This window comes from Ascidiella aspersa, chromosome 2, assembly GCF_963924565.1.
Source record: "Ascidiella aspersa chromosome 2, kaAscAspe10.2, whole genome shotgun sequence".
In the NCBI taxonomy this organism is placed as follows: Eukaryota; Metazoa; Chordata; class Ascidiacea; order Phlebobranchia; family Ascidiidae; genus Ascidiella; species Ascidiella aspersa.
Window position 1 is genome coordinate 31,870,592 of NC_139448.1, and position 15,658 is coordinate 31,886,249.

Consider the following 15,658-nt stretch of genomic DNA (forward strand, 5'->3'; position numbering starts at 1 on the left):
TGTCCTATAAAAGTTGTAGGCTTTGCAATTAGTGTGGAAATAAAGCATAGAATTGTTTAAAAAAAAAATTTTTTTTAAACCAATTAACATTTTTATTGATCAACATTTAATAGATGGCCTGTTTCCGCTTGGTTATCAAACAGCTTGTTTATTTTTTTTTAGTTTGGAAGCATAACTTTCATACCGACAACCTCGAAGCAATATTTTAAATAAACAACCTTATATGTGTGTAACTGAGGTGGACCATTATTTTCTCAAATTATTGTTAAAGGTTGATATTTTGTTTCAGTTCAGTAGGATGGCTTTATGTATGAGAAGTTCTGTGCAAAAGCTGATAAACTTCACAAATAATGGGCAGATTTCCCATCACTTGGCAATAAAAAATTTCAAGGTATGGAAAGCAATGTATTCAAATATGCCAAAAAAAAAACAACAAAGAAAATAGCTTTGATTGCTACTTGCAGATATTTACTTTATTTAGTTTTATCCAGAACACACAAATGAAATTTGTAGGACTATTTATTTATATAGTACAATTGAAACACATGTTTTTATTTTTTAACTAATTCCTATCCAAAAAAAATCCATTTTTTTTGGTTAAAATAAACACGCATTGCACTTCCAAGGTATTGAAGCCTCTTGTGCGTCAAACCGTATCCAGTGCAGCCCAAGTGGGTCGACAGATCTCGCGACCGCAGAAGTTTGTTGGATACTGGCTGGCAGGATGCTGTGGAATGGTATTGAAATTCCAAATGAATTATTTAGTGGCTGGCCGCGACTGAACTAAATTACATTTATTTCCATTTGTTTACAATTGAAATGGAGAAATGTGTGTTTTCCCTTTTCGATTCCATGTATTGGTGTTCAGATTGTTGGCATGCTCACAATAAAGGGAAAGTGAAAAGGTTTTTGAATTCTGTATTAATAGTACTTCACTTTCCACACGATAAAAACAAATATCAAGTTTGGTTTAATACAGGTTTCTTAACTAAGGTCCTCTGTACAATGGAGCAATTTAGGAGTGGCACAAGACTATAATTTTCTATTATTTGCAAGTTAACGGCAATGCATTTGTTTTTACCTTCCTTTTGACATTGCGGGGCGTTTTGGGAAACATGAACAAAGGCCTACAAATCATTATCAGTTTGAACCGATTTAATTTTTGATTTTGCTGCAAAACATTCCCCTGCCTTAATAAACATTTGTGCCAAATTTTGGTATCAAGGGGTGAAAAATGAGCAAGAGTCCATAACGGGGACAACAAATCTTTAACAGTTAAGAACCGCTGGTCTAGTACTGTAATTTAAACTTGAAATTATTTTATTTATTGGGCATAAGCATTGCTGTAATTTTTTTCATGGGATACTGCATTGCATGTGGTTTAATAGTTTTACATTGCTTAACAGTCAAATTGTTTAATGCAGGACCATCAATTACACTGAACTACAGTAATACTTTTCACACTAAAAACAAAATTAAACTAAATATCTAAACATTAGCCTAAAGTTAATACTTTATAATTTATAAGCAGTGGTGCAAGTTTTTAAGTTACTTTTCTTGAAATAGCATACATTATAATAATTTAATAAAGATTTTGCTAAGCAGTCAAGATTTCATTTTATAGCAAATTATTTCTAATTGAAACAAGAAAACGGTTGTTTATCCTTTAATATTCCCATTTTATCAATGTTTAGACTGTTGGAATGGTTGCCATTGGTGGAGTAACAAGGTTAACAGAATCCGGTTTATCAATGGTGGATTGGCATATAATAAAAGGAATGAAACCACCAACCAGTCATGACGAGTGGACAAAAGAATTTGAAAAATATCAACAATACCCAGAGTTTAAAATGTACCTAAACAAATACATTAAATGTTCTTTATTGCCTTTGTAAAACCATAACAATTTTTAACTTTCTTTGATCCACTTTATCAAACAGGAATTTGGATTTGATAATGAATTGCAAAGCCAAAAAGGTAACATTAACTGAAGATGATACAAGCTCGTATTGAAACGTCTTAATAATCAAGATGATGTTGATCTACTTGATTTTTTGTCTTTGCAATTCATTATCAAGCTACGATACAGATCCGTGCATAGTGTACCCAAGGAATTGGGGTTTTGCAATTTCTCTTTTTTCATTTTAACATATTTTGAAAATAACCACCGTTAAATGCCCAACCTTATACAAATATTATTCTTAAAGTTATATTCCTTAGACTCAACCATGATATGACCCTGAATGAGTTCAAGTTTATTTGGCATATGGAGTATGGACATAGAATGCTCGGTAGACTGATTGGAGTTGCCTTCTTCGTACCAATGGCATATTTTCTTAAGAAGGGTTGGCTCGACCGGGGAATGAAAATAAGGACCTCGTTGCTTGGTGGACTCTTGGTCTTCCAAGTATGTATCTCAACTCTGTCTATTTTAGGTATCTGGCAATAGATATGTATTTTATTTTTGGAACATTCTTGTTGGAAATGTCGATTAAGATAGGTTATCCAAAACGACAGATTCGTTGTTATAAGTTAGTTGATCCCTAACCTGTGGTTAAATGCACCAAAGGGGTAATTGATAATTTAAAGGGTTTATTTTAACAATGATATAATCTACTATCTTTGAAGTGTAATACAAAAAATAGTTTTAGCCTGACAATTGTTCAAGTTTTCATTGTTAACTTTAATGTATGAAGGCAGTTTAGTGTTGTTTATTTAATAATTGCATTTTATTAGGGGGTAATTGAAATCTATCAGTTCATTTCTAGCATAACAACACTAAAAAGGTAAGTCCTCCTGTGATATGTAATAGGCGTTTTAAAGCCCAAGTTTTTTTGCTGCAGGGTCTTCTAGGCTGGTACATGGTCAAAAGTGGTCTGGAGGACAGGTTTAAAGAAAACGATATACCAAGGGTCAGCCAATACAGGTATCTATTAACCTTTGATAAGGCTGTAATCAAGTGATTTTGTCTGAGTCATTTGCAAAATAACCTTAAAATTTGCAGGCAACATGTCAGTCCAAGCCCTCATTATTTTGAAGTTATTGTCATAGCAAGTCATGCCTAATTCTTAATTGGTACTAAAATAAAATGTTAAACCATTTGGTAATGCCTTTTAATCCTGAGCATCAACTTGGGTAAAACGAAACATGTAGCAAGTAAACACTTTTGCATACCAAAAATACCATAAATATTTGATTAAAGAAAATACTGAATTAAATCACTTTAAAGCTACTGATTTGCATTTATGATCTAAATGCAAGTGAGTTGTGTTTGAATGGCATTAAAATAATTCAGTCACTACAACACTTCCCTTTGGTCAGTCTTTTAAGCACATTTTCTCTCCAAATTAAAGCCTTTAATTTTGTCAGGTTGGCGGCCCATCTTGGCTCTGCCTTCCTCTTCTACACCGGTCTTCTTTGGTGCACCTTGGGTCAGCTGCTTCCCCCCAAGCCAATCGAGCGAACTAAAGCAGTGAGCAAGTTGCGCATGTTCGCCCACAGTACAAAGGGTCTGGTGTTTATCACTGCACTTTCAGGTAATGCACACAAGGCTATAGTGGGCCTATGTAGCACATTGTCTTGCAAAAGCGCAAAACAACATTAACTGGACAGGGTTGTGAAACTTGTGGTTGTTGTATATTTTAACAGAGGGTACATTTCAAGGCCTCATTTTGTCATTTTATAGCATGTTGTCTTGAAAGCGCAAATCAAAATTAACTGGACAGGGTTGCGATTATTTTATATTTTGTCAGGGGGTATTTTTCATTTAAAGAGTGGTTTGTAAAAATAAGATGGTCATTTTACAAATAAGGTTATTTACCAGATTAATTGTTGTAATATCTGTGTTATAAACAAGTCATTTTGAAATGACTTACGTCCCAGTCAAGTCATTTGAAAAATAACTTGGGTCCCATTCAAGTCTTTTTGAATAAATAATAAGTCAAGTCCCAGTCAAATTATTATTAGAGTCCAGTATAAATGGAAAACTCATCCCATTATGAGCAGTAATCAAATAATAAATACCATAAACGCAGTATGTTTGTCCAAAAGACTTGAGTCATTCAATTTATTTGAGACCAGTGGCTTAAGTCATTACAATACTGTGTATTATTATATATTATTTTAAGTTGTACTTTCCCTTGACTTGTTTCTGCACGCGAAAACACATGGGCCGAAAATTTCCTGCCCTTACCTATAACTTTACAGATTCATAGTGTTGTAAACAAGTCATTTTTGGATTATTTATTTCGCTTAAAGCACCCTTTTCAATCTGCGTGCAGCCGTGTCTGTTTTGCGGGCTGGGTAAATATACATAACAGCAGTAGGTTGAGAGTTTACTGTGCAGCGCGACACTGGGTTGCAGAACACTGCTCTTCGATCGCTGCCTATTTACTCGCCGCACGCTCTTATATGTTGTTGTGTCTATATCTATTTGTAGACCCTTCGTGGGTTAGTATGACAACACAGAACACGTGACGTACGTAAACCAATGCACCCACTACAGGCTGAAAAATCGGATTCTATTTTAATCATGTTAATTCCCTGCATCTGGTTCCTTTATAGCAGGGGTTCTTAAACTGGGGTCAATGGACCCTTTCGGGGTACGTTAACAAACTTCTAGGGTCGACCAAGGCCTAGTTGAACTATTAGTGTGTATTTAAGCAATCAATTTTTCAAGAAAAGAGTATAGTAAACAATAACATGTTTTTTGAACTAAATATATTTAGACCTCATTTCCCTTTTTCGGACCGGAAGCAGCAAACTTCTAAAGTTTATTTGTATTATGACGTAAATTTAGGACGTCATCTCTAACAAATTTTTGCCTTCACTGGTCCATGCGAAGCAAAACATTTTTTAAGGGGTCCGCGGTAAAAAAAGTATAAAACCCCGTTTTATAGGATTCAATTTCGCCACTGTTTGAAACTTTGTGCTTTAATTCGCCAATCGTTTGGCTTGATTCTTGTCGCTGCCAAAGGTTTTGTATTTTATCTTCAACAAAGCAAGTTAAAAAATAGTTAAAAATCGCTCTTCAGGGTTTAAACGAAGTTGTTAACCGGCGTTTCTGTAGCAGTCACCAGCAGACCTCGTCAAAGTAAGAAAAAACTAGAACACATTAGCCATACTGTTCAAATAGATGTGATTGCGCTATTTGGTAAGCTGCGGCTTTTATTCATGGTGTTATGACCGTGGTTATTTAGGATGTAGGCAATGAACCGTATTTTGTGACAGAGCTATTCCAGGTCCTATTGACAAAGAAACCTAAAATACAGCCTACTGTCTTTTTATCCTGACTAAATATTTTAAGGATTTTAAACTGAATAAAAAACACTGAAAATATGACAATTAGACTAGTCCAGAGATATGCAAATGCGACAAACAACATGTGCGAAACGTAAACATTTCAAGAGAAGCCGTAAACCAAAATTTTACGACTTTATTGCTTTTTGGTAATGTGTTTGTCGTATGACAAAAGTTCAGCGCCAGGTGCAGAGGCGCCCGCAGAAAATTGTTCGGGGGAGAGGGTCAATAAGAATATATACATAATTTAACTTCAGTACTGGTACCTATAATATTAATATGTACATACGATTTTACATCAGTACAAATCAATATTATTCCATTAGTGACTTAGTAAAACTGAGTTACTAAATGTTAAGTAATATAATTATAAGCAATAATAATAAGTTTGAAATTCCAGAGGGGGGCCAAGTGGCGCCCATGGCCAGGTGTATTCTTCCTAACTATTTACCCCTTTACATCAAGAACATCAGTCGTCAGCCCGGTCTGTTTTGAAGCGGCTTGTTTGACTTTTCAGGCGCCTTTGTGGCCGGACTTGACGCTGGCCTTACTTACAACAGCTATCCGAAGATGGCCGGCCGCTGGATTCCAACCGACATCTTAACGTTTTCGCCACGCTGGAAAAACTTCTTCGAAAATCCGACCACCGTGCAGTTTGACCATCGCCTGCTGGTGACTATATATAGTGACGTTTGACACTTAGTGTTTTATTCAGATACTGATACCCGTTGTTTTGTGCAAGAAGTACTTTCTTCCGATTCGACACCAAATACCGCCATAAAGTTAAAACTTGCGAAGGTTATGTTGTACACATACTGTGTCAAAAATTTCGCCGGGTTCTATCTTATTTTTTAATATTTTGGATTTAATACCATTATCAGAAAAGAGCTCAATGTACAAGCTAGTCATCTAAAAACATTCAAGACAGTGGACATTAGGAATGTATATATTTTATAATTTGTTAACGTTAGCTGCAATATTGCTTAGTGTGAAAGCAGAACACTGAGCTTTTTTTCGCTGAGTGGTAAACTCTTGAATTAAGTTAAGGACGGTGTAATAAGCACATATCATCATCCAAGCTTATACTTGCGTTGTGTATCTCGTCGTTGAAGACCAACGTGATTTTTTATTCAGGGTCACGCTTCGCTGGCGCTGGTGACGTACACCTGGTGGCTGGCGCGCAAAACTCCGGGAATGCACAGTCGCTCTCTGCTCGCGGCCAACTGTATGATGGGCATGGGAATAGTACAGGTAGTGTGCTACCCCAATACAAAGGGATTTTTTTAGTCCTCCTATTGTAAAGTTGCATGTTATATCTCGTTGGGTCGAGTGAATTTCTACTCTACAGAGTTGAATTTCTTTTAAAATACACTATAAATGCCACTATATCGTGTAATATGGGAATCTTATTGCCTTCATATTAAGATTTTTGCGAATTTTAAATCAAATATACGTAATTTTATTCGCCTTCTCGCGATAAGACTGCTGTTCACCTACATTAGCGCACGAGTTCGACGTCCTCTGACAATTTTTAAACCAAATCGGAGTGCAATTGCAATGGTTTTCAGGAATTAAGCCGAAACTTGCTTCTGAGTTAGGAAGCCTACAGCTACTTTAATGTAAAGTGTATTTTTTAAAGTGGAAAACATACTTTAGAACCATAGTTATCCAGGGTTGTCGCAAAGTCTGTAACTCAAATCTTCTTAGAAATTGACTTTTTAATGTGCCCATCAATTTTGTGTGACTTTTTTTAGTCATATTTTAAAGCGCCATAGAAAAAGGTATTTTTTATCTATTTGTTATGGTGTTGACCTTGGCATTTTTCATGTTATATTTAAAACATGTCGAGTGATTTATTTTTAGGTTTTTAAAAACCTATACGTATTTTCTTTGAAAAGTATTTCAGTGTCTTTAAATTTTTCATACCAATGTGTTGAACCTTGTAAAATGGTACACAATTACTCTATTACCGGATATCCGTAAATTTACCGGATATCCGATTACCGGATATCCGTAAACGTATACTTCTATATTTTCACCAGGTCAGTCTCGGCATTTCCACGCTGCTCACTTACGTTCCTACGTCACTGGCCGCTCTTCACCAATCCGGGTCACTGACGCTTCTCTCGTTTGCAATCTGGCTCTCGCACGAACTAAGGCGTTTGCCCAAGTAGCTCGTTGCACAAGAAAACAAAACAAGGCCTCACGAGTCATATCTTCCAGTAGATACCTATGAAGCTTGGGACCAGACGATTTTGTATTTTTTTCTAGCGGTTGCTGTTTTACTTTATTATTATTACTAATACGAAAAAGCACAAACACAAAAGGTTACCACTTTTGTATAATATTGACAGGGTCTAACCAGGCCGGCAAAGTCCGTTAAAAAGAACCAGGGAAAATGTGCCGATTTCGTGGAGTCCTAAGCCTGGCTCCATCCCTACAGCCTGTATTTCACCCATTCACATAAATAAAAGTAAGGTAGATATTCAGCAATTCACTCATAGGGCTGTCATGACTTAACTCATCCACCCACAATACCCTACGTCGGTCATGTTCAAATGGCGGATCGCGATCCGGATCCGGATCTTTTCAGCGTTTTGTGCGGATCTTCTAATAGTCTTAAAAAATAAACTTTCTACAGTGTTTTCATGTGAATACCAATTGTCAGTGTTAATGAATTTTGTACAAAATCAAGCATAGAATGAGACTCCCAAATGCTAATCTTTGTGAGCGTTTGAGGATATCAGTCAGCGACAGAAAGCCTCAATTCGATGCTATTGTAAGACCTAAAGTTTAAAACAGGGGTCGGCAACCTCGCCAATGTAATTCATTCGGCCCGCCGCCTCTTTGACAAACTAGATACGAGTCCATTTGAAATACTTTTTGACTATTTTAACTTAGTGCGAAAAATGTCCCCGCTTCGCGCGAATCATCTTTCTGCGTCCGGCTTGTTTACGTTTTGATGCGGTCTTTTGAACTAGATCAGCGCTTCGTTACTGTTAATGGAAAACGCATTAAAAAAGTTGGACATATATATTTTAACATTTTGTATTTTCGGTAATGGAATAAAAACTTGCAAGAAATTTAAAAGAAATGCCGGTATACCTAAAAAAATCGCGCTCGCTTCGCTCGCCACGTGCGCCCTGACTTACAAACGTAAACAAACACTAAAAAAGATTAACTACTGAACTTGTCGCGTTTACATAAATAAAGCACAACAAAAAATTAAAGCGTGTCCAATATGTTTACTATTCGTATTTAGTGGATCATCATGATGTCAGGTTGGGCTGTGGTGGATCATGGCAGAAATCATTTGAACACCCCTGCTCTACGTGATTGGCAAATATATTCTACCACATGGCATAACATATTTACAATTTACATTTTTCGACCTCATCAGTTTCAAATTTTGGTGATGCGCACGCCTGACTCTGGACTCGAATAGTTTTGCGTAGTCTTACTCCAGTCCGACTTTAGCAAAAAGCAGTCCCAGGGTCTAATGATGTGTACCTGACAGGTACTACCTGTCTAACTAGAAATTCCATTTTTTTTTAAAATCAACATACAATTTTGCTTTCTGTGACATTCATCTCTGAAAGCTAGTTTTAACATATCAGTGACAGAGAACGAATCTTGTTTTTTGCGGATTGACATCGCAAGTGGCGTGCTGACAGCTGAATCTACCGCGCTTATTGTCTGACAATAAAGGCCAACTGCTTTGTTTTATGTTTTTCCAAACAATAGGTTTTGTTTAGAGACGAACTGTCTAGAATTAGATCTTCTCGTCTTTCGGAATTTGAAACTACTTACAAAACTATACATTAGATATTAATAGATTCCGAATGTAACTGAAACAACATATACACAATATGTATTGTATTCTGGGGTCAAACCCTTCTGCAGTTGTACTAGCCAACGAGAAAGTCACCCATGTATAGTACATAATATGCGACGTAAACGACAGAATAAACATTGTGTATTTATACGTTTCAGTTTTTAAAATATGGCTTATTGATCATACCCTTCAATTGAGGTTGAACGTATGAACAGGAATCAGGATGCAGCTGGCAATGGTGCTTTGGTTGTTTCTCCACGTGCTACCATCTGAGCCTGTGTATAGCTCAGTTGGTAGAGCGGCGGTTTCGGTATTCGGTTCGAAGCTCACTACAGTTGGTTTTCTAGCCTGATCTTGCATGCACTTTAATCCTGATCAGGCCGACTGATTTCGGTATTCCTTTGCGAAGAAATCTTGTGTAGATTTCTTCGCAGTGCAGTCCTCACAGCTATCTATGATATCTTGTTTGCGAAATTTGTAGACTAGGTACGTCATGCTAATTCAAACCTTCGACAGATCTAAAGTAGACTAAAAGCAAAACTTAAATTTAAGCGTGAAGCCTGCAAAACTTTCTAATCTGTCACAAAACCGTCTGGTACAGTGGTACATTTCTTTGAAAAGGTTACGTTCATAGGCCTACTACAAAAGCACGTTTGATAAATCGTCGTCAAGAAGTAATTGATAACCTTTGCGCTAGACAAGACAGTTAGGGAAACTAAATTATAAACTACATGTATAATTTATAGGCCGTAAAAATGTCACAACAAGGCACTTTAACAAAACCAGGGACGTCGGAGAGGGGGGGCAAATGTGCCCTTTTCATGAAAAATGATATATTGCTTTCTACGGAAAAATGCAAAAAAATTCGTAAAATGACATGGTTGACATTTGTTAAAACATTTTTGGTACCATTTTAAGCCAGTCTAGAGGGCGTGACCGCAAATTTTTTCCGGCAGAGTCCCCCCGGACCCCCCATATTTTTTGGCTCGCTAAGCTAGCCTGCGGTCTATGTTGCCCTTACCAAAAAAGTCGCCCCCCTTGCCCTGAAATCGCTCCGGCGTCCCTGAACAAAACCGTTTCAGTACATAATTGAACCGACAGTTTTTTTAAGAAATGTAGCCTACGCGGAGGCCATTTTTTACGATTTGATTATATGTAGAATAGAACTAATTGTTTCTTTATGAGATGCCGTTTTTCATTGCTTTATTTTAATCAACAGTGTTGTTTAATCTGTTGTCACTGGTTTGGGATTCCGTAAAGTTATACCCTTATAGCCCACATTATATTTTTTCACCAATTTAACTTCCTGGAAGCATTTAAAGAAAAATAATGCCCCCACTGTTTAGCTTTTGAAACATATCCTAACTGAACAAAATGATATTAAATTTTAAAAATACTACAGCAAAACGTTTAATCAAACAGTCAATATTAGCTTTGTGGTTGCTTGATGTTAATTGTTGGTCGCAAGAATTGAGACAATAATCGCAAGTGAATTTCGAGCCTAACTTTGCTATAGGGCAGTCCTTGTACAATGTGATTCACAAGTGATGCACACATTTATTGTGAGCTTATATTCGACTCACGCACTGTTCATTTGCCGGTTTTGTTTGCTCGTTGTTAGGCGCGGCCTGTACCAAACTTAACGGAAAGAGCTGATTGAATTTGACGATGACGCATCAACATCTGTAACCGACTAGGATAAAAAAAAACGTTGGCAGCCTGTTGTTAAAGTTAAAGTTTTTTTAATAGTTAAATAGTGGATATTATAAAATATTGCTTGACGACATTATTTCAGACGCTAAATTCTTTCAATTGGGTATTTTTATCCTTTGTTGTAAGCCAATCATTTTGAAATGCCAAAGTCCCAGTCAAGTCGTTTACAAAAAGAACAGAGATTTACTGATATCGGGATTCAGGGAGTCACATTTTTAATGCAAAAATAAGCAATAAAAAAAATATTCATTGTTATTTGTCAGATTTCGCTTAAGGATATGTGTATCGACATGTCAGTCGTCAGATCGTGTATGTCGCTCGTATGTCTTAACATTACGTTTTACTTGTTAACAAACATGTCGATTTGATCGACTGGTGAAAGCTTAGAAGTAAAAAGAAGATCCTGCATTTTAAACTCTAATTTAACTTCTTTTTTATCTACAACATTTTTATCAGGTTGTCCGACAAAACTGGATGATAAGTGTTTTTATTATCGGTGCCGATCCTATACCAAATTAAAATAGGAGTTTCAGCTATGATTTAGCCCACGATAGAATGCAACGGAACAGTCTTAAAAAAGGTAAATGTATCAAAAACAATAGGTTTACACCTGGAGGTAACTAAACTTCTTTACGCTAAACTAATTTTTTGGCTAATGCACCGTCAAAAAGGCCCTTTAACGTTCTAATTTTATCCATTTTGCTTGTTTAACGATAGTAATGATTAATTCGGTAACTGGTCGAATCGCGTTTTATTTTTTGTTCAAAATACCGGGATAGGAATGAAATGTCAAGTATTGGACTTCCCGAAAGGCAAGCCTATCAAAAAACAGTAGGTTAAAAGTGGTGCGTCGGAATATAATATTAGACATGCCTAAATTTGATTGTCGTAAAGACACTGTGGTACAGAAAAGTTCCTGTGTAAGAGTCAAAAGATTCCACTGGCATAGCAGGCGAATACTGAACGCATTATTTATTAGCGACATTTCGCTTTCGCAAATAACACATTGTTCAAAGAAGAAAAAGAGACAATGGCCAGCGAGTAAAAACAGTATTTGCAAACGGCGTATAAGCGACTAGGCCAAAGGAAAAAGTCAGATTAACAAATTCGCGCCGTGGCGTACCTTTCAAAGCATCACGAGACAGTTACAGGTGTGAGAGCTTTTCGCCACAATTAGATCGGTCACAGTGGCAATGTGAGATTTCCTATAGTATGCAATACGCACAGCGCAGGTGCCAAAGCGATTTGTCGATGCAAAACATTAAGGTCGCTTTTTCGCTTTTTTTCTATGAAGTATGATTAAGTTGCTACATAACAAATAAAACAGATTGGTTGTATGGTAAGCGCAGTCTCGTTTTCTGCGAACAGAATTGTATTTTTGGAATTAAAAAAATAAAGACTTTTAACTTGAAGTAGATTGGCCACTAAACAATAAAAACGTGCAAAACAAATTGTCAAAAACGTTCAATATACAAATATAAACTCTACATGAGTACCGAATATTCGCAAGGAATGTTATATAATCTGTTATAATTTGTTTGTTACCAGTAATGCGCTTTTTAAATACTACTGATGAGATAACGCAAAGCAAATATAAAATACCTTGCAATCATCGCATCGTAATTTAACTAAGATGAGAAAATCATGAACACATTAAAAATAAAAAAAATTCACGCTGTATTTTACAGGGTGTTTGCGCTTGCGCATATAGTGGCTTTCTCTTTAAAATACAATGTTTTTACACATTTTTTATACACAGCCCAGGTACTAATAATAGCGCCCTAAAGAAATGCTAAGTCTGGGTAAGAGAAGTTTAGCAAGAAGTATTATATTTAATTGTGTAATATATAAACAAGATTAAACAGTCTAGTTTATTTAAACAACCCGAAAAAATTAAGATGTATCCCTAATGTGTAACAATACACTGTTATAAATAAAACGGCTTTTAAACCAATGACCATTGTAAAACCAAATACACAATCTTTCAAGAAGTTTAATTGTTAATCACTTCTTCTTTTTAGGAATAGTTTTCATTGCCCATTGCATACCATCCTGTAAAGCAAAAAACAAATCAAATGAGAATTAAAGCAAATTTTAAATTTTAGTGTCTCCCACATAGATGTTATTTATAAAATAAACCAAAAAATATACTTGTCAACTCCCTCCTTTTTTAACCAGAAATACACATTGATTAGGCATATTATTAAAAAAAAATGTTTAAGCAATGTAGAGTTTTTTTTTACATTACACAGATGGTGAAAATGTTAAAGGAGACTAGAACGCTTCTACCAGGTTTATCAATGAGCAAAGACAAGAGGTGGTCTTGACACTGTTTGTAAACGCTATAACCAATAATTTATTCATGAAACCATAACAGATGGGCACTTACACTCAGTGTTAGCTCTGAAACAAGTGTTTTTTTATAATATGAAGGTAAAAACAAGTATTTATACAAACATTGAACTAAATATTATCAAACAAATAATCTAGATCGAAACCTATCTTTTAAATGTTCCTAAAACACACCCTCACTTTAACTTAGCTGAGAATATAGCTTTATCTATCTCAATCAAGAGTTGAACACCGAGCAGGGGTCACTACTGACAAACTATGATTTATTTTGAGACAAGCTTTTTGTTAATCCTTTCCTTATCAAGTCAACACAAGAAAAATAAAATATAAAAATAAAATCAGACATGTAGTTGTGTGGAACTAGCTTACCTGGATACCTTCTCCTTTCAAAGCGGAGCAACCCTGAATCTGCCAATTTCTTCCCCTTATGATTTGTAAATTCAGACTTTCCGATATTTGAGCTGCTGGTAAGGCCTGAAGGAGATCTTGTTTGTTGGCGAATATCAACAGAGGAACGCCACACAATTTTTCTTCAGACAACAATTCTTCCAATTCCTTGAAAAATAGTAAAATTATATCAATGTTTCTGTGTTATTCAACCTAGGCTTGTGTCCGATTTAACTGGATTCTATTCCATATAAGCTTACAAAAAGTTGTTTGCTGTTGGATGTGGGATGCTATAAATATCTTGGAAAAGAAATCATTTAAGTGGTTAGACTCGGAAGCTATGTCATGTTGTGAAGGCAGTGACGAAGATTCCCCAGGCTGATCGTTTGTGACTTTTATAATTTCTTTCCCAGATACAGTTCTACAGTTCGTAAAAACTAGTTAATAATAAAATAATTAAAAATAAAATATACCAGTCCAGTTTCCTCTAATCTTTTTCTGTCTGTACTATCAATTACATAGATCAGGATATCAGTGTTTTCAAAGTAGTTTTTCCAGTAAGGTCGAATTTTCCTTTGTCCACCAATATCCCAAACGTTGAGTTTAAATCCAGAAGTGTTTACACTTTTGACGTTAAATCCCTGTAAAACAATTTTGTTAACAGTTCACATAACAAGAGTGTTGTTAATTTGTTGGAAGGTTAAAATTAAATCAGACTTCCCATTAAATTCAAGGAACCACAAGTGGTAAAAAAAGAACAAGAACTTTATTAAAAACTATTTAAAATACAGGTTTGTTTTTCAACACTAACTGATGAAGCTGTTTTTGGTGTAACTGAAGTAGTCTGTAGTTTTAAATCTTTTTATAACTTTTGTTGTGTTGTTCTTTTTTTTTTAGAACTGAATACAAAATTAGCTTTGTGGAATAAATAATCAAAAATAGCATTATTGTTCGTTTGCAATTAAATATGCTAGGACCAAAAAATGCATGTCTGATATATGTTGTGACATGTTTTTAGACATTTTGAAAAAATGGATACAAAAGGAATGGCGCCATGCATTTATATGAAAAATACAATATATATTTTAATTAAGATATTTTGTTAACATTTCAAGTTAAGTAATCCAAATTGAAATAACAAAACATAAATACCTGTGTAGGGGTAATTTGGTCATGTTTTTCAGATGCAAGTGACTTTAAAATAGTTGTTTTGCCGGCATTGTCTAGGCCCAACAGCAAAATCCGGATTTCTTTGGTGTTGTCTGATTTAAGTTTTCGAAGAAGGCTCAGCAAGCCCTACAACAAAACAGAGGTTACAGTAAACACAGACATTTCATTTGCATTTATGCAATACGTTAACAGCCACGGATAAAAATCTGCAGGGTAGCAGGAGATTTTAGGCCATTGTTTTATATTATGGTATGTGAAAATTATATTATACTTGAAGTTGAAAAAAGTTATTGACACATGTATGATACAATAATAACATACAAACATATATGTTGGAAAAAACTGAAAAATATTTACCATGTTCTATTGGTGAAGTTGTAAGTCCAACTCAAAAATGATTTTATTACAATGATTTGAAGAAATATTCCAAGCCAGTAACAGTAGGACACAAAACTTTCCTATAGCTACTTTTTTATTTCACATAAGATAAAAATACATTTATTTTCGCGAGTTAATACCTAAATTCTTGAGCTTTATACTAATTCAGTTTTGAGGCACATCGTTTCAATACGGCAATGGAGTGCACAAATATACAGATATCCTTAGCAACACAAAAACAACGCTTTATTACAGTTTAAAGGCGCAGCAAGCAAATACGCAATTTAAATTTAACAGAAACTATTTTGGTTTCAGTAAATATTCTTTTTTCTGAATTCTTTATGACCACCTCTTGAAAAGCTAAAATCAATCTAATCCTTTTATTTTATCCAAGGCAACGGAGACGCAATGACATCGCTTTTCATTTTATCATTTTTTTATAAAGATGAAAAAGGTTGGAAATATTTATTTAAATAAGAACAAGAACTGATGAAATTTATTACTCAATGTTATTTTTTTATTTTC

At 35.2% G+C, this 15,658-nt stretch overlaps 2 protein-coding genes across 3 annotated transcripts; one reads left to right on the forward strand and one right to left on the reverse strand.

Annotated features, from left to right (window-relative positions):
* The first annotated feature begins 281 nt into the window (after positions 1-281).
* Positions 282-7,974, forward strand: LOC146164933 (heme A synthase COX15-like). Of its 2 annotated transcripts, none has more exons than XM_083381380.1 (9): positions 282-391; positions 627-737; positions 1,695-1,852; positions 2,221-2,407; positions 2,844-2,926; positions 3,370-3,536; positions 5,816-5,970; positions 6,433-6,554; positions 7,346-7,974. In XM_083381380.1, the coding sequence occupies exons 1-9, from the start codon at positions 299-301 to the stop codon at positions 7,470-7,472; spliced, it is 1,203 nt and encodes a 400-aa protein (XP_083237506.1). In that variant the 5' UTR covers positions 282-298; the 3' UTR covers positions 7,473-7,974. The 2 variants fall into 2 exon arrangements, with proteins under 2 accessions (XP_083237506.1, XP_083237504.1); XM_083381378.1 differs by having other exon boundaries at positions 6,433-6,549; positions 7,341-7,970.
* Positions 7,975-11,801: 3,827 nt separating this feature from the next.
* Positions 11,802-15,270, reverse strand: LOC146164934 (ADP-ribosylation factor-like protein 3). The gene is made up of 5 exons (XM_083381467.1): positions 15,113-15,270; positions 14,738-14,881; positions 14,059-14,226; positions 13,568-13,753; positions 11,802-12,898 (listed from the first exon to the last, which is right to left on the reverse strand). Exons 1-5 carry the CDS (start codon positions 15,113-15,115, stop codon positions 12,851-12,853), a joined length of 549 nt encoding a protein of 182 aa, XP_083237593.1. The 5' UTR covers positions 15,116-15,270; the 3' UTR covers positions 11,802-12,850.
* Between the last annotated feature and the right edge of the window lie 388 nt (positions 15,271-15,658).